The sequence below is a fragment of the Dermacentor andersoni genome, chromosome 7 (genome assembly GCF_023375885.2).
Source record: "Dermacentor andersoni chromosome 7, qqDerAnde1_hic_scaffold, whole genome shotgun sequence".
NCBI classification, from domain to species: domain Eukaryota; kingdom Metazoa; phylum Arthropoda; class Arachnida; order Ixodida; family Ixodidae; genus Dermacentor; species Dermacentor andersoni.
In genome coordinates, this window is record NC_092820.1 from 74,217,630 (window position 1) to 74,238,416 (window position 20,787).

At 45.9% G+C, this 20,787-nt stretch overlaps 2 protein-coding genes across 2 annotated transcripts in view; both read left to right on the forward strand.

Annotated features, from left to right (window-relative positions):
* Positions 1 to 4,380: 4,380 nt before the first annotated feature.
* The window catches only part of LOC126534810 (uncharacterized), a 45,199-nt gene continuing 28,792 nt past the window's right edge, over positions 4,381 to 20,787 (forward strand). Inside the window, exons 1-2 of the mRNA XM_072289480.1 lie at positions 4,381 to 5,443; positions 19,046 to 20,192. Coding sequence (XP_072145581.1) covers positions 19,057 to 20,192 — 1,136 coding nt within the window. The 5' untranslated portion in view covers positions 4,381 to 5,443; positions 19,046 to 19,056. The remainder of the gene's footprint in view (positions 5,444 to 19,045; positions 20,193 to 20,787) is intronic.
* LOC140219581 (ipis-1-like) lies at positions 15,036 to 16,169 on the forward strand. The gene has a single exon (XM_072289479.1). The coding sequence runs from the start codon at positions 15,036 to 15,038 to the stop codon at positions 16,167 to 16,169; it is 1,134 nt and encodes a 377-aa protein (XP_072145580.1).

Below are 20,787 nucleotides of genomic sequence, written 5' to 3' on the forward strand. Positions count from 1 at the left end.
TGCACATTTGACACTGAAGATCACTCTCGTTTTTCTTGCATTTTCCCTTTTGACTGGGCGGATAGCTAAATTCTTGAACGAAATCACGCATACGCAGAGGACGCCGCGTTTTTTAGTAGTTTGGGCGTAACATATGACTGGGATTTGTCGCAGTGTTGTGGAGTGGACATGAAATCCAGTTGTTCAGACGCGCTCGAACGGACCCCGAGTTCGAAGCCTACCGCTGATTGATATTATCGCACCGACAACGAAGTTGAGGCGATTCGCGCGCTTCCACTTTCCCTATCGTACTAAAAGAAGGTTCTGGGGCTCAAATACACGCATTTTAGCTTTCGCCAGCTACCCGCGCCGAGATCGCTCCCCGCCACGGAGTGGTCCCCACGGAAGCTCAGGCGTATCCGCCGAGTCCGTCTGCACGCTATCGGCGCGTCTCTGCTCAGGAACCAACAAGACTAAACAAGGATAAATCACTCCATATTTCAACTTTCGCATCGGTGTTCTTAAATAAACTGTTTTTTTCTTTCGTGTCTACGGTGCCAGTACAAGAAGCGATGCGCGCCGATGTGACGCGTCATAAACACAATTAAGTATACGTGCTGTCGCCGAAGGCTGCCAGCACTAGCCTGCGCTTCTCTGACGAAGATATATGACTAAACGGACGTGTCAATTGAATCGCATAACTGAACTTAGAAAACGTTGCATATCCCATGCCTGAAGAACAAGAAACGGCTATTGAAATCAGTAGTAACAGCCCATACAGCTTCCCGGGTCGGCGGTTAATTTAGTACTTTTTTCGTAGTTAAAGTACCTATCGCAAGTGCAAATCGATGTCGTGACACTTCCAAGCATACTACTCAATAAGAACAGTAACTTTAGTTCTCTGGTACAGGCGTGAGTTTTAGTTGGTGAGCAATAACACATTCACTATCTGTAAGAGACCTCTCTCTGCCCAATTAAACTATGGTGAATTATCCTTAAGGTACCACCTGCTCACATGGCGTAGTGGTAAAGCACCGCGCTTGGGATCTGAAGGTCAGTCGTTCGATTCCTAATCTGACTTTTTTTTTTTTTTTTTTCACTAGTACGTTCTTTATTGCTTTCTATAATATAAAAATATATATACGTTTCCGGGCACCACGTATTTAACGCGCAAGAGCTCTTTTTCGCACCAGTACGCCGTGCCTGACTAGCGCCCCAGCATGCACCGCGCGACACGGGCCCATAATCCGGCGTTGTATTGGACACTGGGCGGTTTTGCAATACTGGGCGGTTTTGCAATAGGATTGCCAGGGAAGCGGCAGCGACAGCTGCAGACGACGCAACGAGGAGGCAGCGTGATACATTTCGTCGTCTGTTTCGATTAGTAAACGTCGCTGTGACGAAGAAGTCGCACTTTCTGCTGCAATTTGCTCAAGTTTGTGAACTGCTACCGACAGTTGTATACCACGACTTGTTTTGCGTTCAATGTACAAACGGCGCGATCTCGTAGACTGAGCGGCTGTACACAGCCAAAACATGCCTTGCACAGGCGCACGACATCTTGTCGCATTGGCGTTTTCTCGGACACCGAAAATATTATCGCGGATTTTCAAGCGTACAACCCAGGGAAGACGTCCAGCGCGTTTGAGCAGCGAGTGCAAATAACCTTGACACGTTCACACAAAACACTAATCGGTCGTTGCAGCTACTCGGTGCACTGATGATACGTTCTCTCGGCAAATGATCACATGAAATAACCAACGAAGGCACTGGAGCTTCACAAGGTTCACACGGACGCGCGCTGACACACGCACGCACGTCGCTATTTACTCCGTGGGGAGTTTCCAACCACGTGACCTGAAACTCCGTGCGGAGTATAATCGTGTCATGTCGTTTTTATACTCCGTTCCTAACCTATCGGAGTATAATGAAGACATGTGCCGTCTTCACTCCGCTATGACGGAGTAAATGCTTGGGGCATGGGAGGTATTGGGGCTGATAAGCCGATAAAACTCCCATCTCGGCTAATTTTTGCTTACAGTGTACATTCATACATACATACATACATACATACATACATACATACATACATACATACATACATACATACATACATACATACATACATACATACATACATACATACATACATACATACATACATACATACATACATACATACGACTGTCCAACTTGAGAAGCGATTGAACGCCGAAAAACTTCTTCAGCCCTTGAAAAATCTTCACCGCCGCTCCGGCATAAATCTTTCTCCCGAAATTCAAGCTCGCATATTATATAAAGCTTAAAAAAGCATTGATTCCATTGGGAGTGAAAGATCTCTTCACCCCAGCTGCTGACCTCACTGAAATTACCACTAGTGGTAAGCTCTTGACCTCGCCAGTGTTCCACAAGGCCTACGTGAAAGTCACCGAGGAAGGCACGGAGGCTGCTGCTAATCATGTGCCCCGCTGTACTTCTACTTTTAACATAAACCGACCGTTCATGTTTGTCATATTCTGCCTTGATCCGAAAGCTATACCTTTATGGGTTCCGTTCGTGACCTGGGAACAGAGTAATTATGACCCCAGAGGCTTAACATTATGCCCCTTCGCATAGTTAGAAGCGATACTCTACTTAGTGTTGCCTCTTTGTTCATGGATACACCTATTCCAGGCTGCCGTTGCAGCAGTCTGTTTGTAGTCTGCTGCAGTGGTATCATGTATTTGTTATGCAGATCAAATCAAACCAAACTTACATAGCCTATAAACCGCAACATAAGTCCTGACTTTTTTTCTAAAAAAAAGGAAGCAGCTGAATTCGCCCCCTCGCTTTAATAGCGATCGTTATAGCACATTGTGGGTCATCGCGTGGCCAAGTCAAGGCAATAGGTCGACCTATATTCCCCAGCCGACCTATATTCTGGCTTATACGGTACTATGTAAACGTTCTGATCCTACGCAATTCCTCTGTTTTCCAGTCTCTGGAATATTTAACCGACGTTATTCCAGGGTTCTACTGGTAAATTATTAGACTCACCCGTAGATCTGGAATTCGGCTATGTAGAACATGTGTAAGTGCTATTTTCGAACCAAAAGTCAGCGGGTTACCGCGAGGCTTCAGGAGCAAAAAGCATGTCTCACAAGTAGGTTAAAAACATATTTCTCTAAGAAGGCAGAAGCAGCCAGCAAGACTGACGTTCACAAAATGGTGTGGTCGCACAACGTGGCTTTTCTTTAAATGCCTCATACTTCCCGAATAAGAAAAATCTGGCATATTTTACACTTTGTGAGTCTCCTTTGTTCTAACAGCAGAGGGCTCAAGAGCATAAAATTCGAATATTTGGCGCGAAAAAAGTTGGCACGTACGTGCACGGGGGTATCCGCGGCCGAACTACTTGCCGGGCTGAGGTCTGCGGTATGCTTCGGAGATCTTAACATCTACCGTACCCCGCACCTCCACGAGAAATGTCACCCAGCTAGTACAAGCTAGAATAGTTAACCAGCGACAGATTGGTAAAAAAACGTCTGCCTTTAGCAATGGCTGATCCTTGTAGAGCGCGCGAGTAACCACGAACCTCCTCGTCCTCGCGTCAAGGGGCCCAGTGTCATCACGTGGTAACTTATTTCACGTCAATATTGCACCTATACGCTGGAATACAGCAGGCAAGACCGTTTGATACAGCTGCACCTCCTTAACTCTATGCGTTACGTTTCAGTACTACACTCACTCTATGTAGAGAAAACACGGGGAAGGCAGGGAATGGAAATCCAAGACGATGAGCAAAATGAGAATAAGGTAAAAGCGGGAACCCAGCATTTCGACAAGAGGACTTGTCCTTTTCAAGGCGACATATGCTTTCCTCGGCACAGTATCATCAGCCACAGGAACACCTTTATGACAACCGGGCCACCAGCATTTATAACAAAATATTCTAATGTCCTCCAAAGCATAAGAAACATATTACGAAAAATGCCACTCAATAATATCAATCAACAAGCGTCTGAGAAAAGCGTTGCCGGTTGTACCAAGGGTGACCTATCACCGCAACAGAGACATTAAAGACGTGTTCGCGTACACAAAAGTCAACCAACACCATTCCCCCGTAATATACGAGTGTTCCCGCTCCAGGTGCAATGCCTGCAGGTACATTCAAAGTGACATTAAAATTAAAAGCACCGCAAAAAGCTGTACACACGAAGTGAAAGCTCGCTTTACTTGCACTATATCCGATGTGATTTGTATGCTTCAATGTTCCTTCTGTAAGAAACAATATACCGTTGAAACGGCAGAATTAACCTAACCTAACCTAACCTATCCTAACACGGATGTCGCGCAAACACAGCTAAAAATCTAAAAAGCAAGTCATAAATTTGATGAACTTAAGCTCTACATCGTAAAGTCAAATTCCAGTTTTGCGCGGGACAAAAAATACAGAGAGGCATACCTTATCCATAAGTTCAAGACATTGCAACTAATAGGCATAAACGTTTCAAAGGGAGCTTAAGAATCTATTCGCTATGCTAAATTTGAAACTATACGCAGCAGCAGTTATTTCTCATTCGCTTACTTAGTGTTTTTTTGCCTGTTCCTTTTTTTATACCATTCTTTTGTTCTTTTATTTATATATTTATTCCATTTTATCATTATTTCTATTTTTTTTACAACCACCGTTTTCTACCGCTTCTTTTATTCTCTCTTGCCGAGAGACGATAGAAGAGGATTCCTCCCAATAAAGTAGCTTGTCAACAGAACACGATCCCATAACAAACTCCTCTTATATACCCCACGTGACACACTTAGCACTCAGTTACAAGAGTGATGACATCAATATCAACCACGTACGCAACAAAAAGCAGCGTTCTTTCGCTGCCAGAACGCGGTGCTGGCATCTATTTTTTCTCTGTTCAGAAAGAGCGCTCCTGGGGACATCTGAGATACCCTAGGGACTCCTTGCAAAAAAAGCGGCGACACACAGGGAAAACCGGGTCGATGCTAGAGAATTTCGGTACCCAGGGGTCTTCGAACAGGGTTACCACGTGTCCCCTACAGATGGCGCCACTACAGCCGGCGCCGGCACTTTCTGTATGTGGGTGTCGAAAGCTAAGGCAACGTGGCAGAGACCGAAGACTCTCTGGTCGTTGTGCCGCAGCCACATCGTTGATTTATTACACAGTAGCGAAGTGACAAAAGCCCGAAAATCGATGTCAGCTGGTGAACGAGGCCCCCGTTTAAAGTGAGAGTAAAAGAAACAAGCTCGCCAAGCAGCTCCGACGTACGGCGACCGTGTTTCAACGGCGAACGTGTTTGTAAACAACGACGTAGCCGGCTGGAATTCCCCGGCGCGGCATTCGGCAACGCCCACTCGGCGCATTGGAGAAAGGCGCTAACAGCGACCGCGCTGTCCCACTTCGCGCTCATTTGGCCAGCGACATCATTTAAACATCGCTGCGAGCATCACTGTCAGGTGTGGTTCTTCCTCTGTCTCTCGCTTTCACAGCCACTCTTGCAAAGTCTCTGAACCCTTTGTATTTCGCAGCCTTAACGAACGACAGCTATTCGCTATGTTATACCGGCCTCCAAGCATATTTAACTGCTAAGTGGTAGGTCACTAATTCGTAGTCAGAGAAGATAAAGGAAGTCTACTGAACTGGCGAATCGAAAGTGGTAGACCTTTTACATAAACAGTGATTATCATAAACGTTGCTAGATTTTATCGTCTAAAGTTATATCGGTGGCCTTTAACGTACCTATTCTGGCTAATGCGATTTTTCTGCCGTCCCAAGCATGCAGAAGAACTTATTTTAGACGATACGAGTTGATTAAGCGTGTACACAAGCACGATAGGTATTTATATTGACAAAAAAAGTATAGGTGTACACCTAACTTTCGCGGTTGCATGTGTATTTTCAGTAATGCATATTTGTGCCATAAATGGCGTTTACTTGTTACTTGTAGTACGATTGTCCTTACATATGGCTCTCTGCCCTCTAGCAACAAGAAAAACACAATGTTGCTAATTGACCTGTTCAGCACGCGCATGCCACCGACTGATTTCGGCTGTCGCATCGGTGGTGGGTAGTGCGGTGAACACATCTGACCAACACAAGTTGAGGGCCCATATTCACCACACTCCTCCCCGACCCCAGCCCCTGTGGCCGAATCTTTGTTTTCTTTAACTTCCTTGCCCTTTCTTTATCGCCACTACAAATAAAATCAAGCGTGAAAATTCGTCCTCATTATCGTCAGCCTCTTTTCGTCCACTGCAGGACGCAGCCCTCTCCCAGCGATGTCAAGTTACCCATGTCTTGCACCAGCTGACCCCATCTTATACCTGAGAATTTCCTAATTTCATGACACCACCTACTTCTCTGCCATCCTCAACTGCGCTTTTGTTCCCGTGGTACCCACTTTGTTAATCTCATAAACCACCGGTCACCTGCCTAATGGATGACGTCGTATGGCCAACTCCATTTCTTCCACTTAATCTCAACTAAGGGAATATCAATTCACCGTTTCTTCGCTAACCGACACCACTGTCTTCCTGTGGCTTAACGTTAAGCTTATCGTTTTTCGTTCCGTCGCTCGTTGCGTGCTACGTAGTTGCTTCTCGAGCTGTTTTGTTTAACTCCCTTGTTCCCGTCCCACAGGCTAGTACCGGCAGAATGCATCCGTGCTACTTTTTTTTTTTTTTTCGAGGATAACGGTCACTTATCGATAATTATTTCGAAATGCCTTCCCTATGCGCTTCCATCCCCCCCCCCCTAATTCCCACTTTTTTTCTTTTGGTTGTTTCTTTTGGCTTGTAAGGGGGCTTACTGTCGATCACGAATTTTTATTCTCTAGACAAACTAGTGATCATTAATTCATGCTTCTCCGTATTAACCCCTCCTCCAAACTAATACCTACTATCAAATAAGCAATAAAACCACTCTACGATCTATATTTCAACGAGGCGGCTTCTTTCTAAGCCGGAAAGAAAATGAGACGACATCGATCGCTGGACCGGCAAGTTGCCAGCGCACTGTCCGGGTTTTCGACCTCATGTGGAGGCAGACCGTCCATGCCGACGAGTACTCCTTGCGACGTCGCCTACATACTTCACAATAGAGATGGACGGGGCCAACCGGAAGGGCGTGTCGGTCACTCTAAACGCTAAACTTGCGTCGTCAGTGCGCCTATTTTCGTTACAAGTTACTTGCGTCAAATCTCGGGTAAGGGCATTCTTTCTGCTCTGTAGACGTGGCATGATCATTGTCTGCACGCACACACACGCACACACACACCCGCGCGCACATACATACATACATACATACATACATACATACATACATACATACATACATACATACATACATACATACATACATACATACACACAAACATACATACATACATACATACATACATACATACACACATACATACAAACAAACATACATACATACATACATACATACATACATACATACATACATACATACATACATACATACATACATACATACATACATACATACCAGGGGTGTAGCCAGGGGGGTGGCTTATGCACTGGGGCTTCAGTCCCGCCCCCCCCCCCCGAAATTTTTTCGTGCTGTCATGCACCGCCGACCAAAACAACCCACGGCGCTGGAAATCATTCTGGATTTTGAGTACAATGTGTTTTTCACGCTCTAAAAGACATTCCAAACTCGGACTCCATGTCACGGCAACGCCCATGCACCGGGAGTCACACCGCAAGGAGCCTCACCCGAGCACAAAGTTTCAAGAGCATTTCGATGGCGAGCGGGCTCGTCGCGGCATCTCGCGGAGGCCGCGGTATCTACGGTGCGCATGGATTTGAATCCCAAAACTTTATCGTTATAAAGTTCTCATAAGCTTCTGATGCGAAAGTTGTCTTCATATTTCCAAAGTCGTGCATTAGATTTTCAATTCTGCAACTTTGTGGGTTTAATGTTGTTTAAACATTTGACACCAAAGGCTGCATCAACTTTTCTAAGGTCGCACATCGGACCACACAAGAGGACAAGCCAAATCAATACACTATCAGAAAAGTTGACAAACCATGCAGCGAAGTTCGACGAGCCGAAGCATTATGGTGGTTTATGGGTGCCCGTCACGTCAGAGAAGAGAATATCAACATTCCACCTGCGCCAAAGCATCCTTGTCAAGACATTAAAACCAGCAAAGGTACTTTAGTTCTTCTTGTTTCTGCTTTGACCTGTATTCGCAAGGAAACGTTGAGCCTATTCAATTTTCTTGTTCTCGCTACCCGCGAGCTGCCAGAGCCAGCCACAGCGCATGCGTTTTTGTTTTTGTGTCTTCTGTTGCCCCGACCACCCCGCGGCGCCCTTCGGGGCGCTTTTGTTTTTATCTGGCCGAGTGGATTTTCGCCTGGCAGAGTTTTGGAGGCTTTCTGGAAAGCAGACGAGTAAAATAAACAATGGTCGCTCGCCGCCATCACTGTGGGGGCTCGATGGATTGCAAAGTGTTCGCTTGAGCGCAACATCTCCGGAAAGTTTTGTCTCGCCAGTGCAGAACGCCTACCAGTATGCATGTGGTTCTCTGAGGACCAAGCGTCTCACGTTTTATTCGATATTCCTTCGTTAACCACATTAGGTGCCTAAAGTAGGCACTCGATTGTGGCCAATGTGTTTTCCTATTAGTTTTTTTTTATTATTTTTTCGGTGCTCCAGCCCCACAAAAGAAAAAGAAAAGACGCTGTTGCGGCGCAGCGAATTGCCGCATTGCGAAAGTTCGACTTGGTTACTTCTTTTGCGGGAAGTAGTGGGCCACGGGATACTTTACTTGCTGGATACTACTATTATATTATGGCGATAGCAATTATATGGACACTCGAAGCGCATTCCTGCCTTCGCGCTCATGTTCCGTATAAAGTCGATGGGCGATAACATCGTGACCACGTGCCGTATGCTGCATGTGGGAGGGAAAATTTAGGGGGGGAGGGGGGGGGGGGGCATGGGCGAGCCGACGCTCGTGGCTCAGTCTTGTGTGCACATCGGAGAAAAGCGGGGAGGATGCGCGCCGCCTCCTGTCGCGCGCGAAACATCAAGAGGAATGCAGGGAGGTGGTGCTGTGGTATGTGAATATGTGGTTGCGAAATATGTTTATTTGCCTTGTTTGACGCATCATATAGAGCGACTTTTCCTTAGATAAGTAGATATATTCGAGACTTATACGTATATTTAAATATCTTGTTGCTAGGTTTTGTGTACACGTGCAGTGATCTTCGTTTCCAGTGACATTTTTTTGCACTTTATCAAGCTCTATTTCCGCATTTGTATATTTCATTGTATCTTCGCATTTCTAATGCACGAGGCGAGCCAAATGGCAGTGAGCCAACCAGGCACGTACCCAAGGGGGGGCCCGGGGGGGCCCGGGCCCCCCCCGAAATTAGGACGCATACCCCCCCCCCCCCCCCCCCCCTCCTCCCCGCCCACGTCACCACTTCTCACACACATTCCTAAAGCGCCGCCAAACCAATGTTGAGACTTGACAGCTATTCGACGGTCAACAAAATTTTGCTGCCTTTATTTTCCCTCCTTTTGGATGGCGGTAATTATCGGCGTCTCCTGGGATGTGAAGGCCAATTTCCTCATCAACTTCAGATGCATTCAGTTGTGACAGTTTATTCAACGGTCGCGCTCATCGTTGTTGCTTCGTTAGTTCAACCTTCTTCATTTAGACTGATCCAGGGACCAGGAAAGGGATTCGCTTCGTGGTCAGCTGGTCTGTATGTACATGGAACGAGTTGGGGCCAGAGAAAATGCCAATTACGTTTAGCTTTTCTTCTTGTTTCCTTATTTCCTCGAGTGACGGCTAGCCGCGACGCTGACAGATCCTCGGAACCTTATACCCGTGATATAGGTTAGATAAGTAGGAAAATAAGATAATGCGAGACCGCGTCTATCATCAAACCCTGCAATAACTCTTACACTCATAGGGAATATGACTGTCACCCGTTAACTCGTCTGGCTTTTCCCTAATTGTACAGCTCTTCTCGTGCAAAATTGCCAACTGGAAACAAGAGTCGCAAGGATTTGAGAAATTAAGCGATCTACTATGGGAGAGTGCCAAAGCAACAGCCAAACAAGAAGGAAAAGCGAAAATGAACGAATTTAACCGTTCTTTATGAAAATATTCATGGATCAACATCTTTTTATTTAAGAAGGAAGTAGAGAAAACGCCGCCGGAAGTGGAGGACAATTCCGTGTGTGCTGCATGAAGCTTCTACAATTATCATTCGAGCCGCATAACGTAGCCACTTCTCTGCTGTGCTTATGCAGGTGTTTTTCTAACCTTCCGCGGTGGGCGCAGTACGTGTAGAATCGCAGCTTCCTGCGCCATACGCGGTTGTACACGACTGGCGACCACGCATCGTTACGTAGCTTCCCAAATAACAATACGAGTCGGTTGTGGCACTTGACTTGTTAGAGCAGTAAACGAGGAGCCAAAAAGAACTGTGATTGTTCCGCAAATGCATATTTCTGTATAATTCTTCCAGAGCTAATTGAAAAAGCGCTGCTATAGTCGGATACAACTTAAGTCTGCACTGAAGCCCCGCCCACGTCCTTATAACCGCCAGCCACTGTTCCTCCGCGAGGCTGCAAATAATTCGCACTTCAAAGTTTTTTTGTAACCTAAATAAGACGGTAACTACAAAAATAAAATTATTAGCGCGCAATTTTCCCTCACCTATTATATTGGAATGGCGAATGCCTAATTCTTTATTGAACTGAAATAACATGCATGCTTCGCTACAACTATTTGTGGTGAAGTTTCACTTCAGTTGGCAGTGAAGTTTCATGCGAAATGAGCAGACTCCATACATTTTGTCATGTCTGTTGCACATCTCATGGCTTCCGCCGATGAAAAGACTCAAGAACAGCAGAAGCTCCGTCCGGAGGTATCAAGTACGATGCCATGTTGAAAAGGCCGCATGACGGCGATTTTGTTTGGTTTTGTGACTGGCTGGCGGAGAAACAACTCCGCGTGGTACGTGTGCCTTTGTTGCCAAGTGCTGTTTTTAAGTTCTATTCTACTAAAGTAATGTTTATTTTACATTTCCGGGGGCTGCTTGTTCTTCGCAGTGTTCTTCCTGCGCTTCTTTTCTGCGCGAGTCCATTTGACGTGGTTCTTTGTTTGCCAAGTAAAGGAGAGGTGTATCGCACAGGCGTACCTGTAAAATACACCTTATTTCATTTCTCTTTCGTGGGTTTACGCGTATTTTTATCGAGTGGTGGGCGTTATGCACATTTGTACTAGTAAAGGTACCCCCCCCACCCCCCTCATTTACATAGAAAAGTTACCTTCGGTTGGGCCCCCCCCGAAAAAAAATCCTGGGTACGTGCCTGGAGCCAACCCACCCTGCTCAATAATGATTCGGTTCATTATCTGCGAGGTACGCGCGTATCACACTGGCATCTCTCATTTAAAAAGTGAGACGCAGGTGGGAAGATAAATGGTCTTTAATGGTCTCATACATTGGGTTGAACACGGTTGCCCGTCATAGTGGACGCTCCAAAAGTTGAACAGCGTGGTGTCATTAGGTTTTTGACAGCTGAAGGTGTTTCCCTAAAAGATATTAGCCGCCATATGGCTGAACATTGCATTTCATTGGCAACTGCGAAGCGTAGGAGCAAATGCTTCGAAGCGTTGGAGAAATTGGAGCAAATGGAGACCGGGCCAAAGCCAACGTGCAATCACCCCCAAAACAATTGCAGAGGTTGATGAGCTGATTAGACAATGACGAAGATACCCATCGATGAAGTGGCAGAGGGTGCGAACATCAGTCATGGTTCGATACTCACCATAATTCATGAACATCTCGGTTATCAGCTCTAGCATATGCGATGGATGCCTAAGATTCTCAACCACCGCCAGAAGGCGGAGAGGTTCGGCACTGCCTTGTCTCATCTGATCCGGTGACAAAATGAGTTGTTGCGCAGTTGTCACCGAGGGCGTATCATGGTGCCACTATTACGAGCCTGAAACATGACGGCAAACCTTACAGTGGAAACGTTGGAATTCACCACCCCCAAAGAAATCAAAGACCGTTATTTCTGCCGGAAAGGTGCTGACTTATTTTTCGACCGTCAGGGGCCATTAATGATCGAAGTTGCTAAATCAGGAGAGAATATCAATCGTTTCCGACATTGTGAAACGCCTGATCGGCTGCGTGCCGCAATCAAGAACAAACAACGGGAAAAATTGACGAATGGGGCCATCTTGCTCAATGACAATGCCCATCCCCACGTCGTTAATATAGTTAACACAAAACTAGCAAATTTCAAGTAGGAAACGTTGCAACATCCGCCATACAGGCCAGACCGGTCGCCAAGCCAGACCGGAGGCAGCTCAAGGGAACCAGACTCGTGTCGGACGACGACTTGAAAGAGTCAGTTACGGACATCTTGAAGCAGCAACCCAAAGATGTTTATGGGACTGGAATCACGCAACTCGTTAGTCAGTGTCACTAATCTCTAAATGCTCATGGAGATTTGAAAATAAAATACCCCATTTGTCATATATTCGCATTGCCTCCCTTTCATTTGGCTCGCCCTCGTACATTTTGCCAAACTCCTGGTTTTTGTATGTGCCCTCTGTTGCAACTGTAATTTCGGGGCAATTACCAAAATACACGACCAGTGACAGCTGCTCCTGCGCAATACCTTGGAACAAAGGACAGTGTTATTGACGTACAAAAATGTAAACAAGGTTTTTGAATGACAAAGTTTCATTAAAATATTTCGCCTCAACACACCTCGACGTCCCCACGTGGGAGGCCTAGGCCCAGCCACCATCTCTTGCTGGTTTCAATAAAGTTTATTCAGTCAGTCAACTTGTTCGTTTCACGGTCTCAGATTTTTCATATCAGCGGCATCCATTGCTTACCTGGTACATACATACATACATACATACATACATACATACATACATACATACATACATACATACATACATACATACATACATACATACATACATACATACATACATACATACATACTCGAATTTCACTTCGGGATATCATCTTTGTGGTACACAAGAATACACACGTCAAGGTTTTTAGGAGTCTGGAGCAGCAGATAGCGATTATATCGCTTCCCGCTGTCATTACATTGCAAAAAAAAAGAGTATTAACTATGCGTAAGAATGCCTTCCCCGTGTGCCTGCAAAGTGAGGATACAGCTCTTTAGTGTGGAGGCACGTTTCTCACATGCGCTTTTCCTATTTGGCACACGGAAGAGAGAAGGCATTTATGATAAAAGCACTCAGCCGGTATTCACAAAAAGTTCCAATGCTATAATTGTTCGGAAGAGCAAATTACAACCAATCCTCATGCTGTACATATTAGTTAAGGTGGCTAGCCAATAGCAAAGAGCACTTACTAATTAGAAGGTTTCACAATTTAGCCCCTCAGAGTCGGGCTAGATGGCCGTGAATCATTTTGGAGAAAGATTGTCGGCGCTAAAGAGACAAAGATAAGAAAGAAAGCCCTCACCGACAGCGCTGACATGCAACTAAATATTTCTTGCCCAAAGTGCGAACACCAAAAGGAAATTCTCCTGCGCAACATCAAAAAAAGAAAACCGTGGGAGGCCAGGCAATCGGCTTAGCACCTTTGCCTGTTTCTGAAATTTCTTATGTATAAAAAAATTATGTCTGTAAAGGCATCTATGAGGTCACACATGAACGCGTCGTGTGCCTGCTGAAATGGCCGGACAAGCCGTGCACAAGCTGCTCTTCGAAAAGTTCTCAACGAGCAATCACTTAGTGTTCAGGAAGGTAACGAGCCAAGTCAGGAACCCGTGATGCGAACTTTTCTTATTGTTTGGTACGGGGCAATTAGTGGCATGCCTGCGACCTCAACAAAAACGCCAGCGGCGCATTCACCCTTCTTCGGACAATAGCGAATACAGTTCTGCGGGTTTCCGCAGAACTACTACGTCAAACCTTGCCTTTGCCTCGTGTGTTGTCGACAAATTCGACTTCGCCCTGCCATCTGCTAGCCGCCTGGTTAGCTCAGATGGTAGAGCGGCTGCCCCGGAAAGGCGGTGGTCCCGGGTTCGAGTCCCGGACCAGGACGAATTTTTCTTCAACTATGAAGCTTTTCTTTCGAGGAACCCGTATGGGTTTCCTTTGTAGCATTTGCTACGAACGGGTGGATGTCTGATTTTCCATTTATTCATTACTTCTCTCCACCTTGCGGGTTTCCGCAGAACTACTACGTCAAACCTTGCCTTTGCCTCGTGTGTTGTCGACAAATTCGACTTCGCCCTGCCATCTGCTAGCCGCCTGGTTAGCTCAGATGGTAGAGCGGCTGCCCCGGAAAGGCGGTGGTCCCGGGTTCGAGTCCCGGACCAGGACGAATTTTTCTTCAACTATGAAGCTTTTCTTTCGAGGAACCCGTTTGGGTTTCCTTTGTAGCATTTGCTACGAACGGGTGGATGTCTGATTTTCCCTTTATTCATTACTTCTCTCCACCTTGCGGGTTTCCGCAGAACTACTACGTCAAACCTTGCCTTTGCCTCGTGTGTTGTCGACAAATTCGACTTCGCCCTGCCATCTGCTAGCCGCCTGGTTAGCTCAGATGGTAGAGCGGCTGCCCCGGAAAGGCGGTGGTCCCGGGTTCGAGTCCCGGACCAGGACGAATTTTTCTTCAACTATGAAGCTTTTCTTTCGAGGAACCCGTATGGGTTTCCTTTGTAGCATTTGCTACGAACGGGTGGATGTCTGATTTTCCCTTTATTCAACCATTCCCTACTATTAGCACTTCTTTCGAAGCCAGTCCAAAGCCTGTGTCTTGGCACTGACACCAAGCACAGAGTCACTTCTTTTCTGTCATATACTCAGCACTGCGGTGAATTTCGCAATTTGTTGATGCCTGCGCGTTTACTGTTGCTTCACTGCATAAAGCATGCGTTCATCGTTCTGGCCATAGTGAGGAGCCGCAGGGATTATTTTCCGCTAGCGTTGTTCTTTCCCATTAAAGGACTCTCAAAAATCTATTTCACTTCCCTGCAGGCATTTCAAGCATGGCGGTCGACAAGCTTGAAGATTCCGTGCTCAATTTTGCCGTGGACTTGTACCACCAGCTGTCGCCAAAGAACGTCCATAAAGGGAACATCTTTTTTTCGCCGTTCAGCATCTCGGCTGCTCTTTCAATGGCTCTTGGAGGCGCACGGAACAGAACTGCCAAGGAAATGTCGGCTGTCCTTCGAGTCGACGGTGAACAGATACATAACCACTTTTCTGACTTCCTCTCGAAACTACCAACCTACGCTGCCGACGTGAAGCTTCATATCGCTAACCGAATGTACTGCGAACAGACGTTTCCAGTCTTGGAAAGCTACCTGGCTCTTTTGCGCGACAGCTATGGAGCTGCTATCGAGTCCGTCGATTTCAGGAACGACTACGAGTACATTCGACGGCAAGTTAACGGTTGGGTCGAACGAGCCACAGAATCCAAGATAAGAGATCTCCTTCCCGGAGGTAGCGTGAACGCTTTTACCACTCTTATCCTGGTAAATGCCATCTACTTTAAGGGCTTCTGGGAGTCACAGTTCAAACCTGATGCTACTCGTAGTTCCGATTTCCACCTGGACTCCAAAAACAAGAAACCGGTTGACATGATGTACCGCAAGGACCGCTATAGCATGGCCAGAAGCGAGGAACTCGGTGTCACGGCCCTGGAGATACCATACCGAGGCGGCAAGACTGCCATGGTCGTGCTTCTACCCAACGACGTCGAAGGGCTGTCCAACCTTGAGGAGCTGTTGACCGCTCCGAAGCTCGCGAAACTGCTGAATACCCTTGGCGGCTTTGCGGACGTTGAGCTATATCTGCCGAAGTTCAAATTGGAACAGACGATCGGTCTGAAGGAAACGTTGCAAGAAATGGGAATCAATGATTTCTTTTTGCCGGAAGCCGACCTGTCTGGCATTAGCGAGAAGAAAAATCTGTCAGCTTCCGATGTGGTTCACAAGGCGTTCGTAGAAGTAAATGAAGAGGGCACCGAAGCCGCGGCTGCCACAGCAGTAATAATGGTAGGCATGTCGTCTATGAGGCCGCAGACCTACAAGTTTGTTGTGGATCGGCCATTTATGTTCCTCATTCGTAGCTGCGACCCAGATATCGTGCTTTTCATGGGCTCCGTTCGCGACTTGTAAGTGAAACAAGTAAAGCGCTGTGCTTCGCTGTCGATCATTTTTATCGATGTTACAAATGGCTTGCCGATTGACGATTCCAGGGCATCGGCAATACTGCAGAAAAAAATAAATGTTGCAATAAAGCTACCTACGTTGCTGAAACGTGTCGGCGGCTCTCATTTGGCAGGTGGGACACACCACGTGTCTCTTCGTGGCCCTACCTTTATAATAATGTCCCATTATTACCAACAAACACATAAGGCGTTTCTTGACCTCCATTAAAAATGGCTTTGGTCAAATACTTTAGATGATTGTTCCTATTACAAAGAATAAGCTTTAAGTACATTTTGGAGCTTTTTTTTATATATTCAGGAAGCCTTACGTTAAAGCCCTTGCTGACATGTCTCTATGAGACTTTGTATGGCCGATAGTACTTGAAACGCATACCCGCTTGCCCGCATTCCCGCTTTCCCGCCCGCTCCAGAGCCTCATGGAGACTATACTTTTAAATAAAGTACCCCGTTTGTCATATATTCGCATTGGCTCACTTTCATTTGACTCGCCCTCGTATATTTTGCCGAACTCCTGCTTTTTGTATGTGCTCTCTGTGGCTACTATAATTTCGGGGCAGTTACTCAGAATACACGGCCAGTGACAGCTGCTCCTACGCAATACATTAGAAAAAAGGACAGCATCACTGAGGCTTTTCCCTGGCCGTTGCATATGTACAACAATGTAAACAAGATTCTTGAATGACAAAGTTTCATTACAATATTTGGCCTCAACTTGTTCAGTTCACAGTCTTACATTTTTCATATCATCGGCATGCACCGCTTTGCTGCTTTCGAAATGATATAGTTCTAAAGTTCGTGCGATATTTTCTTTACTTATTAAAGACAGAAAATATATAGAAGCATTCACATCAGTAATTTCGGGCACAACATTTGGGATATACGAATGTTTTCTTTTATGAAAACATATATATTTTACTTCTGTTGACAGTGCGTAGCGTTCAAAAATTCCTTTGCAGAATCTTTGGCAATGGCAATGCAGTTCTTATTCATGCATTTCATCCCTCGACAAATTCTATGAGGGGGACGCCGAGGTGGAACGTGAGCCCACCCGAACGAAATTTCTGGCTACGCCACTGATACATACATACATACATACATACATACATACATACATACATACATACATACATACATACACACACACACACACATACATACATACATACATACATACATACATACATACATACACACACACACACACACACATACATACATACATACATACATACATACATACATACATACATACATACATACATACATACATACATACATACATACATACATACATACATACATACATACATACATACATACATACATACATACATACATACATACATACATACATAGAGAAAACGCAAGGACAAAAATTAAACCTTTTGGATTTCGCTTCGGGATATCATCTTTGTCGTACACAAGACCACACACGTCAATGTTTTTAAGAGTCTTGAGATTCTTTTGAGGCTGGAGCAGCAGATAGCGATTATATCGCTTCACGCTGTTATTACTTTGCAAAAAAAGAGTATGAACTCTGCGTTAGAATGCCTGGCCCGTGTACTAGCAAACTGAGCGCACAGTTTTGTAGTGTTGAGGCACGTTTCTCGCATGTGCTTTTCCTGTTTGGCACACGGAATAGAGAAGGCATTTATGATAAAAGCACTGGGCCCGTATGAACAAAGAGCTCCTGTGCTAGAATTGTTCGGAAGAGCAAATTGCAGCCAATCCTGATGTTGTACATATTAGTTAAGGTGGCTGGCTAGTAACAAAGAGCCCTTACGAATTAAATATTTTCACAAGTTCGCCCTTAGAGTCGGGCTAGCTGCTTTGCTGGTTTCGAACTGATATGTTTCTAAAGTTCGTGTGTTATTTTCTTTACTTACTAAATAGACAAATAACACAGAAGCATTGATATCAGTTATTTCGGGCACAACGTTTAGGACATACGAGTGTATTCTTTTATAAAAGAATATATATTTTACTTGTCTTGACGGTGCGTAGCGTTCAAAAATTGGTTGGCAGCATCGTGAATCATTTTTCAAAAAGAGTGTCGGCACTAAAACGGCAAGGATAAGAAAAAAAGCACACACTGACAGCGCTGACTTCCAACTGAATGTTTACTGCCCAAAGTGCGAACACCAAAAGCAAATTCTCCTGTGCAAGAGGAGAAAGAAACGTGGAAGGCCAGACAATCTGTTGAGCACTTTTGCCTCTTGCTGAAATATCTATGATCTTTATAAAAAAGTTATGTCTGAAAAGGCATCTATGAGGTCACACATTGCACACACACCATTATTTTCCACGTCACTTCACACATGAACGCGCCGTGTGCCTGCTGAAATGGCCGGACAAGCCGTGCACAAGCTGCTCTTCGCAAAGTTCGCAACGAGCAATCGCTTAGTGTTCAGCAAGCTAACGAGCCAAGTCAGGTCCACATGGCGTGAACTGTTCTTATTGTTTGGTACGGGGCAATTAGTCGCATGCCTGCTACCACAACAAAAACGCCAGCAGCACATTCACCCTCCTTCGGACAGCAGCAAATACAACCACTCCCTGCAATTAGCACTTCTTTCGAAGCCAGTCCAACACCTATGTCTTGGTACTGACACCAAGCACAAAGTCACTTCTTAATTTCTGTCATATATTCAGCACTGCAGTGAATTTCGTACTTTGTTGGTGCCTGCGCCGTTAGTGTTGCTTCACTGCATAAAGCATGCGTTCATCGATCTGGCCATAGCGAGGAGCCGTAGGGACTAATTTCCGCTAGCGTTGTTCCTTCCCATTACAGGACTCTCAAAAATTTATTTCACTTCCCTGCAGGTATTTCAAGCATGGCGGTCAACAAGCTTGAAGATTCCGTCCTCAATTTCGCCGTGGACTTGTACCACCAGCTGTCGCCAAAGGGCGTCCATAAAGGGAACATCTTTTTTTCGCCGTTCAGCATCTCGGCTGCTCTTTCAATGGCTCTTGGAGGCGCACGGAACCGAACTGCCAAGGAAATGTCGGCTGTCCTTCGAGTCGACGGTGAACAGATACATAACCACTTTTCTGACTTCCTCTCGAAACTACCAACCTACGCTGCCGACGTGAAGCTCCATATCGCCAACCGAATGTACTGCGAACAGGCGTTTCCAGTCTTGGAGAGCTACGTCGCCCTTTTGCGCGACAGCTATGGAGCTGCTATCGAGTCCGTCGATTTCAGGAACGACTACGAGAACATTCGAAGGCAAGTCAACGCCTGGGTTGAACGAGCCACAGAATCCAAGATAAGAGATCTCCTTCCCGGAGGTAGCGTGCACGCTTTTACCTCTCTTATCCTGATAAACGCCGTCTACTTTAAGGGCTTCTGGGAGTCACAGTTCAACCCTGAGGCTACTCGTAGTTCAGATTTCCACCTGGACTCCAAAAGCAAAAAACTGGTTGACATGATGTACCACGAGGACCGTTATAGCATGGCCAGCAATGAGGAACTCGGTGTCACGGCCCTGGAGATACCATACCGAGGCGGCAAGACTTCCATGGTAGTGCTTCTACCCAACGACATTGAAGGACTGTCCAACCTTGAGGAGCTGTTGACCGCTCCGAAGCTCGCGAAACTGCTGAACAATCTTGGTGGCTTTGTGGACGTTCAGCTATATCTGCCAAAGTTCAAATTGGAACAGGCCATCGGTCTGAAGGAAACGCTGCAAAAAATGGGAATCAAGGATTTCTTCTCCTCGGAATCCGACCTGTCCGGCATTAGCGAGAAGGAAAATCTGTCAGTTTCCGATGTGGTGCACAAGGCGTTCGTAGAAGTAAATGAAGAGGGCACCGAAGCCGCGGCTGCCACAGCAGTAATTATATTAGACTGTTGCATGTCCTCTATACCGCCACAGACCTACAAGTTCGTTGTGGATCGGCCATTTATTTTCCTAATTCGTAGCTGCAACCCAAATCTCGTGCTCTTCATGGGCTCCGTTCGCGACTTGTAAGTGAAACGCATAAAGGGCTTTGCTTCGTTGTTGATCATTTTTATCGATGTTACAAATTGCTTGCCAAGTGATTATTCCAGGGCATAGGAAATATTGCAGAAAAAATAAATGTTGCAATAAACCGTGTTACGTTGCTGAAACGTGTCTGCGGCTCTCACTTCACAGGCGGGACATCGCTGGTGTCTCCTCGTGACCCTACGTTTACAATCATGTCTGATTATTACCAACAAACGCATAACGCGTTTCATGACGTCCAGTAAAAATGGCTGTGGTCAAATACCTTAGACCATTCTTCCTATTACAAAGGTTGGACGCCAGACTGGGCCAGACGGAGTGGACGTGCCTCACATCGGCTCCACCAAAACACTATTTGCGCCCGTTCTAATGACCGTAGGACAACATCCAATATATCGACTGCACTATACTCGACGAGATATACACCCGGACATCATTTTCAAACCGGTAGGCGAATTTTTTACCTCAATATCCAAGTTTAAAGATCCGAAGCGGGCGCAGCTGCGTCGGGTAACAAACGCGGCAAGTACGCTCACAGAAACGCACGGCGTTCGCTACGACCGCTGCCGCTTCAAC

Bases quoted from the DNA above. Each gene is read 5' to 3' on its own strand.
- LOC140219581 (XM_072289479.1), top strand. From the start codon at position 15,036: ATGGCGGTCGACAAGCTTGAAGATTCCGTGCTCAATTTTGCCGTGGAC.